The sequence below is a fragment of the Sinohyriopsis cumingii genome, chromosome 7 (assembly GCF_028554795.1).
Source record: "Sinohyriopsis cumingii isolate HCF-2022 chromosome 7, ASM2855479v2, whole genome shotgun sequence".
Classification (NCBI taxonomy): domain Eukaryota; kingdom Metazoa; phylum Mollusca; class Bivalvia; order Unionida; family Unionidae; genus Sinohyriopsis; species Sinohyriopsis cumingii.
Window position 1 is genome coordinate 72,687,535 of NC_142967.1, and position 14,834 is coordinate 72,702,368.

Consider the following 14,834-nt stretch of genomic DNA (forward strand, 5'->3'; position numbering starts at 1 on the left):
TGGTTGTGTAGATAAATTGTCATAGGGGATAAGTTGTACAGAGAGGTCTGGTTCTTTTAGGACACATGGTACTAATGGTATGTAAAAATGGGATCCAGCCTGGAAATGGGTGAACATAAATTAGAGTATATATGGGTTTGGCTGACCAGGATTGGTTAATAATGTAAGTTATGTTGTAGGAAAAAGAATCTTTTGAGAGCTTATCCAAGTTGTAAGTGAAACAAAATAGAGGCATTGTTTTATTGATGGAGTTTCAGTCCTTTAACAGTCTTGAGTTTGGAACACTCATTACTAAAATTAGCACCTGACTCTTTGGTGCGGAATTGAAAGCACGTGTTTCAAACACATGCAGAACCAGAAAATGCTGTGACTCATATCCTTTCCTCTATACAGAAGCTGACATCCAGGTTTCATCTATACTGATAAATATAGATTTGATCATGAGCACTCAAAAATTTTAAGTTATTGAATTTGTAATATCATGCTGTTTGCATAAGTTTACTATGGGAACTGAATTAGTACCTTGAGTCCTTTAGATATGTGTTTCCAACTGAGTTGTCTTTTTTGGTAAGAGTGACATTCCCTTTCCATGTTGGTAATCTCTGAGTCAAAACAATGATGATGATAAACAGAACAAATGGACCTTAGTCCTGAAAACTTGATGGCTTTTGCATAGGAATGGATGTATAGTTGGAGTCTTAATGTAGTATTTATTGAAAGTAACATTGTTTTGGCCCTGAGCTCCACGTACAAGTTAATGACTAGATCAACTGGTAACTGGCCCTGTCAGTCGGTATAAAGATAAAAGTTGCTGCTAGGGTTGGAGTTTTTATTTAAGGTAATCAAAGTGGTTTTGATGTCAGATGGTCATCAGTTTGTTAACCTGTTATCTTAACAAAAAAATAGTTGGTGGACATATCATTGTCAAATATGATTATCACAGATATATGTTCCCACAATCATTTTATCACAATCACACAAACATTACATAAAAAATACATCCAGTTTCTGATGTTAAAAATCCGAAGTTGGATAGTGTAATATAGTCTTAATTATAGGGCAGTCTTTGCTCAGCCTGCTGTCAAGAGTTCACTATTAGGTTTGAAGGTAATAAAGTTGTCATTAGTGTTCATCTTTGCACTTATTAAAACTTAATGGTACTCATGTTCAAACTTCACTTAAGATGTTGTTGAATTTTTCTCAGCATAGAAAATTATGTTTTTGAATTGGCATTTAAGATATGAGGGTGTGTCACAGAAATAATGTCTGAAGAATGATCTGCAAACATCATACTGTGCTCTTCATGAAATTACAGGAAAGTACTTCATCTGTTGGGACATGGTCTGTTTATTGTTTAAACACGTTTGTAACTTTTGGAATTGAGCTCTGCATTCATTAATTATTTCATTGTCCTGATGCTGGGTGGCTTTACTATGTTGATGAAAATCCCCCCCCCCCTCTGCAGTGCTTCACAGAGTTAAACTCTGTCAACTATGAGTTCTGAAATTGAGTTTTGTCAGGTGTTGCTGTGACTTCACAGATGGCTCATCCTTACCAGAATCACAGCTGCATTTCAGGATTTTGCCTTCAAAATTGAATCATGCTTATACACTATTCTGATTACCAGAATAATCACGTTTTGCATTTTATATATGAACTAAAGTCAACTTAAGAGAAACATTGCCACTAATCATGAACTTGCCAATAATATTTAATACAGAGGGCTTAAACATTATCCCTAAAGGCAGTGATGTGTAATAACTTTTGTTCTTCAGCACATATCTTTTTGACTAATACCTAACTTGAAATGAATAGGGTTCTTCCAATTTGTGTACTTAACCTCTTCAAGTTAGCCAGACTGTTCCTCCCATGGCACTTCTCAAGGAACAAAACATGGCTTCACTCTTATTTTTTGTCAGCCAATTAAGTAACCTGTGAATGGTTATCATTTATTTCTGATTGCCATACATTTGAATTTCCTCATTGACAGTCAACTGCCTCAAGGATAGTTTTACATGAACACTAAACAGGACTTAAGGCTGTTTATTCAATCTTTATGTTACTGGAATTTATAATAGTGGTAAAGAAAGGTTGTTCTCCATCTATTTGTCATTATTATGCCTAAGGGTTTGTGGGTCAAGAATCGTGCTTTTTGGATACAAGTCATGTTATGGCAGGGTTGGAATTTAAATGTCATCACCATTTGAGCTGGTGGAAATATTGAGAGAGGTTTCTAACTATAGGTCCAATTTCATGGATTGGAACCTCACTAGTTCCTTTACACTGATGCCTCAGATTTAGGTGAGGGTACTCACAGAGAGATTTGTCCAGCATGGTTTTGTGGTCTCAGGAACCTTCTTCCATAAATATCAGCAATCTAGAAATGTGGGCTGTTTTTCTAGCACTTCAGTGGTGCATCTATTGCATAACAGCATTACTCTGTCATGGTCATAATTACTTTAGATGTTTAGAGAGTACTTATCATTGTTGTAAATCTGGAACTGCCTCCATTTGTCATCTTCAGAGGAGATAACACTGAGAGTATGCTACATTCCAGACAATATAATTATTTTCATGGATAGCCTGCCTAGACAAAGGAAAGCAGCCCTCACAGAGCGGTCTGTGCACCAGCCAGTAGCAGAGACACTTTTTTCATGTGAGGGGAAAGCTATTGGTAGACTTGTTCAAAATGAGGCTGCACCATGAACTTCCTCTTAGTTTCTCCAGTGTTAGACCAGAGGACGTGAGTGTTGGACAGTTTAAAGTTTGAGGTTGGATTGAATATACACCTAAGCCTTCCCTCCTCTCAGAATAATCTCGCAGCTTCATCATAGAGCTTAGAGTTCAAATCATGGCTCATCCTAATAATTCCCCTGTTACCCTAATGATTCTGGTTCAGCAATCTCTTTCACCTGCTTGTTGATGATGCCAGTGAATTACCACTGAGGATGGATCTGCTGACATAGTACATAAGGTCCCCCTGCACAATAAACACTTAAGCTTTCCATGTTCAAGCCTGCCTGATATCAAAAGATCTATACACCAGGACCAGTTTTTAAATAAGTTTACCAAATTCATTACTCGGACTAGAAAGCAATTAATTTCCAAAGTTCATGATGTCAAGAATTTTTGGTAATTGGTACAATAGGAAATGCAATAGCCTTATGCCCCCTCCCCCTTTTACTGTAGTTTTTTCTTTTCTTTTTTCTGTCTCTTGCAGGATAAAGATTGCTGAGTACTCACTAATAAAGACTATAGAGCAGACCCCTCCAATTTTTATAAGTTTGTTATTGTCTCTACTATATTTTCAGACTCACATTTTTCAGAATTGATCAGGTACTTTGAGTTTTAGAAACCAGTCTCTCACTCTTTAATGCACTTTCTAACCTCCCATGTATTCATTGGTCATTATCTAAACCTTCTATGTCAGAAGAAGTGATATTCATGCCTTGTCATTGGAAATGGTTCATTTACAGTTTAATGGTAACTGTGGTTCAGTCTCTCATCTTTGCCAGCCTGGGTTTCTGGCCAAGAATCTTAGTTGCATCTCATTTAGAAGTTATGACCCGTAATGGCCAATTCTCCTAATTTTACTTTCCACAGCATAACTTTACAAAGGAATACAGCATTTCAAGCAAAGTTTTTGTGTGTCATTACATTGATGAGACATTAAATGAGTTGGATTTCCAGCATTTCACATCAACATTTAGAACTATTATAGCCCAAACTTTAGTTTTCCAAAGAAATTTCTTCTGTTTACTATCCCATTCAGTAAATTTTACAGAGTGGGGCCCTTTGCTGCTTAGAAGCTATAGTTTTTACTTTTGTTGGAGATAGCTTATTCAGTTCAAGGAAATCAGAAAATTCATCTTTTGTTTAAGATGTAGAAACAACAGATGCCATTAGGAGTGACAAATTAAGACAATGAGTTGGTTGTGAATGTTTCTCATTGATTAGTATGTTCAAGATATAATTGAAGTCAACTTGTCCATTCTGCAATCAAATTTCTAACTTGGGACAGACTAAAATGTCTGATAGCATGGTGTTATCTGACATATGGCCGACTTAGTAGACATGTAGAATAAACATTTAGAATAAATTCAAAATCATTCAGTATATGAGACAATTTCATCACATATAACTAATAGCAAGAATAAATAAAGTATCACATTTCACTTACCTCTATAGCCAATGATTGAGTCCATAAAGTGGACAGCTTTTTGACAAGAGTATATATATATATATATATATACAAATTTCATTGTAGAAGGCCTCATGGAAGATTGATAAGTTGTCCAAATGAGCTTCTTCTTTAAATAAAGTCATTATTATTATAAATTTGATGGCTAGAGAACTTAAAAGCAAATGGGCTCCCCATTGCCTGCTATATGTGTATGCATCAGCCAAGGAGCAGAAATCAGTATTTTCAAAATGCCAAAGTTAAAACTATACATTGTGCAGTAATGTTACCCATTTTCATTCATATATAATACAAAGGTAATTTCATCCACACTATTCCATGACAGTTTCAATCCTGCTTAGTTCTGCTGCGAGAGTGTCTTTGGACAACGTGCTTTACTTGCTTTGCCTTGGCACTATTTATGCGCTATCGATGTGCTATTTTTCTGTTAGACCTACCAGTTTACTTTGCCAAAATGTTAAATTCTGACTCAATTATTTGAACTCCCATTGAGTAAAATTATTAATGCGTTCTTGTAGTGATCAGATGGTATTTATTTGCTTTTGTTTGTAGGAGACCACTTTTCTTGGATTTTGTGGTTTCTATAAATCATCAACTTAAAGAGACTGACCTGTAAATAGAATTAGGACCCTGGCTCTGTCCACAAGATTGAATTCTGAAAAGTCATCATGGTTGTTCTGTTCATATACATTTTGTTCATGAATTATGTGTAGTTTATTATCGTTGTACTTTTATTTTTTTCTTCTCAGATGATGACAGAGGTGAGCTTGTCAATAGAGGAAGCAGAGATATGAGGTAATGAAAACGTAAAATTCTTTATGAGAATTTTCACTATTACTTGCATGAAATCATGGCATTAATATTTTACTAATAGAACGATAATAAAATAAAGTTTTGACACTAACAATTAATGGTTGTTTCTTGGAATAAATGTCTCTAGCTTTTTCAGAACAGGAATTGTTTCATTGTGAAGCAACAAGTTTTCATGTACATGTAATTGTTATTGAGATCTCTTGGAGTAATGTTGTTAATGATTTTTCAGAGGTTGAGTGCATTGAAAATAAAGGTAATTTATATATAAAGCAAACAACTTCATTAAATAAAGCTCTTCATTGACAATTATTCTCAGTGTGAATATAAAATGAGTATTCAGCCATTAAACAGCTCTATTACCCACCATTTACCCTGGTTTACTTGATGTCCAATGAGGATGGCATTTCCTTCTTAATTTTTTGGGAAGTCCCTCAGTAAATCTTGCTCTCACTTAAAGCCTGATCTGTTTTTTAACTGCATTATTTGTGAATTATTGAGGGAGATATGTATTTAATTTTATAATTAAAAGGAAAAACAAGTTATTTGTTTGAAAATTATATGTATGGGTGTTCTTGACAATGTAAATGATCTCTGTTAACTGTTTCTGTTTCTTTTACTCATTCTTTGGGGAAAGTTCTGTATTTTCATGAATGGTGAGCACCATGTAAAGTTTCTGAAGTTGACATTTAACATTGAATTATGAAGATTTATGGTGTGTGTGGTAAATCTGTACATCTGCTTTTAGAAATTCAAGAGAAGCTATCAGCTTTTAACCTGATAACTGAGCAACTAACATCACTAATATTGTTTGATGAATTTCTTTCATGTCCTTGATATCATATCTGTGTAATATCACTAATATTGTTTGATGAATTTCTTTCATGTCCTTGATATCATATCTGTGTAATATCACTAATATTGTTTAATGAGTGTCTTTCATATCCTTGATATCTGATCAGTGTAATGTCATTAATATTGTTTCATGAGTGTCTTTCATGTCCTTGACATCTGATCAGTATAATATTACTAATATTGTTTAATGAGTGTCTTTCATGTCCTTGATATCTGATCAGTGTAATGTCTTTAATATTGTTTCATGAATTTCTTTCATGTCCTTGATATCATATCTGTGTAATATCACTAATATTGTTTAACGAGTGTCTTTCATATCCTTGATATCTGATCAGTGTAATGTCATTAATATTGTTTCATGAGTGTCTTTTATGTCCTTGATATCTGATCACTGTAATATCACTAATATTGTTTAATGAGTGTCTTTCATGTCCTTCATATCAATACCAAAGACATATAAAAATGGTACTGGTGCTCAGCATTAAGAGGTTAGTGTAAAGACTGTTCGACCTGCTGTCAGCATAATGTGACTGGGTGGGACATGATTCCTCATGTCTGCGGCATGATGCCCTAGTGCTAGACATCACTATAAACTGCCACACTGCATACATTGTAACGATACCAATAAAATTATTAAAGCTACGTTAAAAATCTAAATCATGCATACACAAAATCCTTGATATCAAAATTGTGTAATATTATTGTTAGTGTTTCACTAGGTTGTTTTCATGTCCTAGATATCATGTCTGTTTAGCATCATATGATATCACACATGCTTTAATGATGTCACACATGTACAGGTATCTAAATGTACATAAAAGTCATTTTACTACACTGTTTTGTTATTTATTCAATTATATTGTTGCTTATTGTCGGTTGATATTGAGAATATTAAATTTGTTCTCATTTTCTTGGAAAATTTATGAAATTAAAATGGATCCTAAAGTATAACATATCGCTTATAACATGAGTCCAACTGCAAACTGCATAATGCATAATGTGCCAGCAAATCTAGATCTATGCAGTTTGTTAGATGTAATCAGTAGAAAAAACAATCTTAACACTGATCAGCAGGTACATTATGCTACGGCAGATCAGGATCTTTGTTATTTGCAGTTTGAATCAACTTATAAATATGTAGAAATGTAGAAATGGTATATTTTCCTTACATTGCCAATCCCATATATTGGTTTATTGAACTTTGCATATTTTCCATACACAGAAGCACACATTTTATCACATCATATTGAAAGTTAGATTATATATATATTTCCATTGCAGCATTTTGACACATATGTATTGTGCTATGATAGATGCAGTGGAAGCTGGAATTAACACATATAGCTGCACCCTTAGTGTAATACAGGTAATGATATAATTAAATAATACATGTATTTACAGTGTACTATCTACAGCTTGTTGCTGGCAGATGTTAATTTAGTTAAATTAAGCAGATCCTTTCTGTTAAAAAAATCAACAGTTTTATTCTTTTTTTAAATAATAACTTGCAGATAATTAACAATAGCTCAAAATTGAACAAACACAGCTCATTTGCAAGTTCAAATTTAATTGAATACATGGGTCATTAATTAATAAGCTTGGATGACAGTAAGGTGTATGCATATAATAGTAACATTTATTTATTATTATTAATAACAATATAATTTAGCCATTTATCATAGGCTGTTGTTGATATGACATTTCAGAATTCTGTTTCATATTAACACAGGATGTTATCGATATGACATTTCAGAGATCTGTTTCATATTATCACAGGATGTTATTGATATGACATTTCAGAGATCTGTTTCATATTATCACAGGATGTTATTAATCTGACAATTCAGAATTCTGTTTCATATTATCACAGGATGTCATTGATATGACATTTCAGAGGACTGTTTTGTATTATTGTTGATATTACACTGTAGTATGATATCACAAATGACAACAAGTTCTCACATTGGGCAATGCACAGTGTCTGATGCTTCCAGATATACTTTTGAGTTATTCCACATCACTGATTTTTGGTTTTGGTGAAAAAACATTGAATGTTCACATTTCTACCCTTTAAAGAGAACTGTATAAATTTGAATGAGTATTGTTCTTTATATAAAAAGTACCATATGAAAGACCACAATCTGTCTTGTTTGCATTTGGACCCCAGCCTATATGTGTGGTGAAATTCATTCTAAATAACAAGGCATTTTTTTCACATCATTAGTCTAGGGTAGAACGTTGAAAAGAATTAAGCTGAGATTTGTTCTTTCAGGCTTCCAACAAGGCAGAAGAAGTTCTGATAAAACAGTGTTCCTCAATGAATGACAACTTTTTTCTGAAATATCTACAAAGCAGGTATGCATCTTAACTCGTTCATCATCAAAATATTGTGGTTTTAGTTAGCTGAGAAATGGCAGTGACTACAATCCATTAATTTTTTTTCCATCCCATTGCCTATCAGTCACTTTGTCTAATAAGCATCAATTTTTTGGTCCAAAATTTGGATGATTTTCTGTCTTTTATTTGAGAAGATTTTAAGTTTAGATGTAAATGCTCCAAATATCAATGATATAAATTAATTTTGTACATGACCTCCAAACTTGATTGTATGAAATCATAATTAAATAAAGCCAAATCTTTTGAAGTTTGCTTAATTTTTGTAGAAATACACAAGTTAATTCTAAAAATAGTTTTGTAAGCATCATTCATATCATAGATGTATTTTTATCAGAATGTTTCAATTAAATTCTCAATCTCAGCAATGACAGTTATGTGAATTCTAGGACAGGAGTGTAGTCTTATCAGACTTTAATATGATCAGCTGAAAAACTCTTTAAAAAGAAGAATGTCAGTATGAAATTTCACCTTTTATGTTTTCCTTACAGGCCACAATTTTCCTTTACCATAGAGGCTGTTGACAAAACAGGAAAGTGAGTTCCATTAATAGATCTTATAAAACACAATTTGCTACTGTACTTTTGGTGTGCTGGTTTTTATTTTGTTCCGAGTTTAATATTCCAGTTTCTGTCCATTCATCCATCTTTCTATCCTTCGACACCATTTTTAAGGATTTGAACATTTACATCTATCATGTAGCACTTCATTTTTACATTTATTTGGAAGAGTTTTACCTTGCTGAAGTTTTTATGTAGTTACCAAATTTTACATCATTAGAACTATACTTTATCTGGCACCATATAGCCATTACTGTGCTGATGTGCTGTTAAATGCAACACAGTAAAGATTGTTCTTAATGTGTAGCAGGTGAGTGGGATTTAAGAATGTTTTAACCTCGAAACATTATAGCCAACTCTTAATAGATCACAGATCTGCGAATATACAAGAAAATTTATCTAGCATACATATTCCATGGGTAGATTTAAGTCATCACTCCCATTTTCCTTATGAGGCAATCTGACTTGAATACTGACAAATCATACACTCATGAAGCCATTATATATGGGTCTTTTTTTTACATGTGGATGAGGTCAAGTTCCAACAGGGCAATCTTCCATGGAATATTGTTAAGATGTTTGATGATGTTGATGATGCTCTTTATACATGGACTCAACTTTTTATGCTGGTTGTAGATAAACATTTATCTAACAAAAATTGCTAAAATGATCAAAACTGCTGCTGCCAGTCTGCAGTATTATATATTTAAACTTTCCAAAACATTGCTGAAGTTACTTCAGTTCATAATTCATTGAATAGAGAAGATTAAAACACTGCAGGGCTATAGCTGTCTTGCTAACTCAGTCTAAAACATGACACTTTTATGATGTTCTAATCATACCATAGCAAGGTTCACCAAAACCAGTCTGGTTTCTGAGACAACTCACTCAAGTGTGATAACCTTGTGTTCATGGTAGACAAACTATAGATTACAGCTCTTGACTAGGGCAGATTACTGGGAGCAGTATTAGATGACCTTAAGCTTAAGAAAGTTTTTGATATTGTAGATGACCATAATCTTATCAGTCTGTTGAAGATACATAAGTGTGATGCAGCAGCAAAAAAATGGATTACCTCCTACCTTACAAACAGATCACATTGGGTGTTAAAATAAATATGAACATTTTGATAGTTAATGAATCTTCCAGAAAAAGCTCAACTTATGTACGAATGTTCAAATAACATAGTTATTTCATGGGAGAGAGCAAGTCAACACATGTTCTTATTCAGTTAGCAATTTTCTTGCTCCTAAATTGAAGAAAAGATCTATAACCCCAAAAATACAGTTTTCACTACACTCAGATTCACACTTTTGAACACTATACCAGAAAATAAAGGGAAGTTTAACAGTAAATTCATTTTCTCACTTATCTAAGACAATTGATGAAAAGTTAAACTTCCTGCAGTAGTAGTGACTTGTTACCTACCCGCCCTCCGTGACATATGAACAACACCTTCATTCCAATTACCTAAGTATGCTGTATAAAATAAATGTTGTAAATAGCCTAGTTTTAGAATGATCTTCCCAATACAATGTGGTCACATAAAAAAGTGTATGGTTATGATTTTGTTTTGCTTTCCACCCTGTAAAATGAAGACAAAAAAAGCTTGGATTCCAATTTAATTGGAAGTATCTTTTCACTTTGGATGGAGAGAGAGAGAGAGAGAGAGAGGAGAGAGGAGAGAGAGAGAGAGAGAGAGAGAGAGACTTACACATAGTATTTTTGTCTATCATCCATTGTCTTATGTCTGTTAGCATAAGTTTATTATTGGTAGTCATCCAGTATTGCTTTAACGGACAGGAACCTTTACACATACATTCATCCCAAGCTCTTTTTGGTCCTAACTGAAAATGGTATTGGTCATATATCCAAGAAGGACAATATAGCAGCCATCTTGAAAATCATGTTATCTTTATCCATTTTGATTGTATGGTCATATCAGAATGGAGTTTTCACTTTGAGGTGTCTCGATTGTCTGAAGTGAAAATAGTTCTACTCAGACATCTAATATGATACTAGAGTGACCATATTAAAAATCTTGTTTTTGCTATTCTTTGTGAATGGATGGTCATATCAACATGGGGTTTTCACAAAAAGACTTACCATAATGTCAAGTGGGTCTGAAATAAAAATGATGCCAGTCTAACATCAAGTTTGGCCACCAAAGCAGCCATATTGAAAATCTTATTTTTGCTACTCCTTTTGAATGGAAAGCCATATCAATATAGGGGTTTCACCAGAAGAATTAGTGTCTAATTTATCTTAAATAAAAATTGTGCTGATTGGATATCCAGTATGGCCACTGCTCCTTCTAGATAAAAAGAGTTTCAGCATAAGACTTATTATGATGTCTAGTTGGTACCGAATGAATATAGCATCAGTCTGACATACAGTATGGTCACTTTGACAACCATCTTGAAAATCTTATTATTGCTACTCCTCCTAATGAAAAATAGCAGGGCTGTTGTTGAAAATTTTGAGAATATTGCAGCGTTGGATAGTTGAGACTGTCAATCTGTTCCTTCACAACAGGGGCATCAGAGTGCACATCAGAGAGAACTGCAGCTTGTGGGTGTGTAAAACTAATGGACTTCCACAAGGGTCTGTTCGTTCTCCAAGTTTGTTCAATGTCTGTATCAATGACTTACCTGTAACACAGTCATGCAAGTTCACATATGCAGATGACATTGCTATCGGGACCCACAGTCGCTCATTTACTGAGCTTGATGGGATACTGAACAAGGACCTGGAGGATGTGATTGACCTCTTCAAGAAATGGCACCTACAGCAAAGCGCAATAAAGACAGTCTCCAGCATCTTCCACCTTAACAACACAAATGCAAACCATGAGCTTTGCATCCTCCTCAATGGGCAGCAAATAAAACACGACCCGACACCAGCATACATTGGTGTGACTCTGGACAGATCACTGACATTCTACAACCACCTGAAGAAAACTGCAGCAAAACTTAGCACTCAAAACAACCTACTCTGAAAACTGGATGGCTCAACCTGGGGTGCTAGTGCTCAGACAGTCAAGACATTAGCACTGGCTATTTCTTATTCGACATCCGAGTATTGCACTCCTGTCTGGGTTTGATCATCGAACACCAAATTAATTGATGTCCAGCTCAACACAACAATGCGCATTATCTCTGGAATACTACGTCCTACTCCTTTACCATGGCTGCCAGTACTCAGCAACATTCCTTCTCCACATCTGCGTTTCCAGGAACCAACCACATAAGTCTTGGCTAAGGTCTATTCCAGTGAGAAACTGCCACTGTACATGGACATCATCTCACATCGAGCAGTACTCTTGACTTCAAGATACCCAATCTGGTTAGGTTCATTGCCAGAGGATATGACAGTTCTTTCAGCATGGAGTGTTGAGTGGTCTTCAAGAGATGTTGTAAACCACTCCCTCATAGCTGAGCCATCTGTCTACAATCCTGTCTACAACCTTCCATGTCATCTGTAGACCACGCTGAACTGTTTTAGGACAGGACAGAGTCATTGTGCAGTCAACCTGGTTTGATGGGGCCAGGTCACTGACTCTTCCTGTTGCTGTGGAGCTCTACAGACCATGTCACACATTGTGAACAACTGTCCACTGACAAAGTTCCCTGATGGACTGCAGGTTCTGCACCTTGCTGATGATGATGCACTGCACATGATGATAATAATAATAATAACAATAATAATAATAATAATAATAATAATAATAATAAAAGTTAATTGACATGTTTTGTTTTTTTCACCAGAAGTCTAATTATGTTATCTAGTTGGTCCTGAATGAAAATGGTCTTGATCAGACTTCAAATAAGGCCACCATGGCAGCCAGCTTGAAAATCTTCTTGTTGCTACTCTTCCTAAATGGAGAATCATATTGACATGGGGTTTTCACCAGAAGGCTTCATATGATGTCTAGTCAGTCCTAAATGGAGACTGATATTGACATGGGGTTTTCACCAGAAGGCTTCATATGATGTCTAGTCCGTCCTAAATGGAGACTGATATTGACATGGGGTTTCCACCAGAAGGCTTCATTTGATGTCTAGTCAATCGTAAAAGGAGAATCATATTGACATGGGTTTTCACCAGAAGGCTTCATATGATGTCTAGTCAGTCCTAAATGGAGAATCATATTGACATGGGGTTTTCACCAGAAGGCTTCATATGATGTCTAGTCAGTCCTACATGGAGAATCATATTGACATGAGGTTTTCACCAGAAGGCTTCATATGATGTCTAGTCAGTCCTAAATGGAGAATCATATTGACATGGGGTTTTCACCAGAAGGCTTCATATGATGTCTAGTCAATCCTTAAATGGAGAATCATATTGACATGGGCTTTTCACCAGAAGGCTTCATATGATGTCTAGTCAGTCCTTAATGGAGAATCATATTGACATGGGCTTTTCACCAGAAGGCTTCATATGATGTCTAGTCAGTCCTTAATGGAGAATCATATTGACATGGGGTTTTCACCAGAAGTATAATTATGCTATCTAGTTGGTCCTGAATGAAAATGATGTTGATCTAGTATTCATTATGTCCACTTTGTAAGCATATAAGATTATCTATTTAGATTTTTGAGCTCTTATAGCAATTTTCCATTTCTTTAATTTTGAATCATTTTATGCTTTGTTTTTTATTTATTGGTGGCATACATGTTTTAAAAACACAAATCAGGTTAGGTTTTCCATCCCACTTTTCTGCTTTAAAATTCACATATTTCGGCTGCAAGAAGCAACTTCAATATGTTTTGTTACTGTAATTAACATATTAAGATAATACTTTAATTTAAAAACTTACTACAAGAATCAACCAGGATAACTATGTCTGTTTTACATGTCTAAGTGTGCATTCTAGTATCCATTCATGTCCAAGCCATAAATCCCACACTACATGTCCTGTTGCATCTTGGAATGAATGTGTGGTGCACTAAAATTCAGTCACTTCATTCTATCTATTAAACACTGGTTTTAAATTGTGTGCAGACCTTAATTCCAATACTTTTTCAAACCTATTTTTACATAGAGAGTGCATATTGGGACCAGTGTGTGTTGCACACCAAAACTTTCTCACTGTGACTTTTATTAATGGAATATTGGCATAAAAATTGTGTTTATCAGTCATGTCTGGACTATAACTTTTAAACCTATTTACACCAGACTTGTGACTATTTATACATCTGGCACAAATACTGTCTCAAAGTAACCTACTTTCTAGGATTTAATAGAAATTGTTTGCAGTCGTGTGCAGGCTTTAATTTCAATACCATCTCAAGTACAGACATCAAATTTACTTTGAGGACGCATCATGGGATTAATGCATATTGTCAAAAAACACAACTTATGTTGTCTTTGTTATGATAGCCACACCTTTTAAACTATTACCACTAAATGTGCTAGGAATTTGGAAGGTGCATCTTGGAATTAACCTGTGTCATGCAGTAAAAACTGATTTGCTGTGATTCATTTTCTACATTTTAATGAACACTTATATATAGATAGTGATGCATGCCACAGAAACTGGGTTGTCTATGAGCTCAGATCACTGTTACAGTAGTTTTTATGAATTTACAAACTTTGCCGATGTAGTTAGGAACATGGCATAGAGAATGTAATTAATTTCCATGAGAACATAGCTTATTTCCAGTCAGTAATTTGCCAAAAAGACTTTTACTGAAATAACTTAATTTGAAAAAGTTACAGAAGTTAATGATGCTTAATTATAATTAAGGAATATTTACACCTTTGCTTCTTTCTTCAGATGTCACAGAGTCGATGAGGGGAAGAGAAGTCTGTTGATAAAGACAGCCATGTTGACTGTGTATGACGTTCCTAGCTCTGAGAGGATGGGCTCTAAGCTTGGATCTCTCATGTTCTCAGAGTCTTTCCAAGACTCAGTGCTTAAGGTTCAGACTGCAGGTAACATTAACCAAACCAGTCTCATGTCTTTTCTAGGCTTAGTGCACTGGATTTAAGCAGCTGGTAATATCGAG

At 34.7% G+C, this 14,834-nt stretch overlaps 1 protein-coding gene across 1 annotated transcript in view; it reads left to right on the forward strand.

Moving 5' to 3' along the window:
• LOC149795509 (dynein axonemal assembly factor 9-like) overlaps positions 1 to 14,834 on the forward strand; it is a 233,920-nt gene that overhangs the window by 113,103 nt on the left and 105,983 nt on the right. Inside the window, exons 15-19 of the mRNA XM_089965307.1 lie at positions 4,951 to 4,996; positions 7,148 to 7,232; positions 8,139 to 8,221; positions 8,752 to 8,796; positions 14,603 to 14,760. Coding sequence (XP_089821433.1) covers positions 4,951 to 4,996; positions 7,148 to 7,232; positions 8,139 to 8,221; positions 8,752 to 8,796; positions 14,603 to 14,760 — 417 coding nt within the window. The remainder of the gene's footprint in view (positions 1 to 4,950; positions 4,997 to 7,147; positions 7,233 to 8,138; positions 8,222 to 8,751; positions 8,797 to 14,602; positions 14,761 to 14,834) is intronic.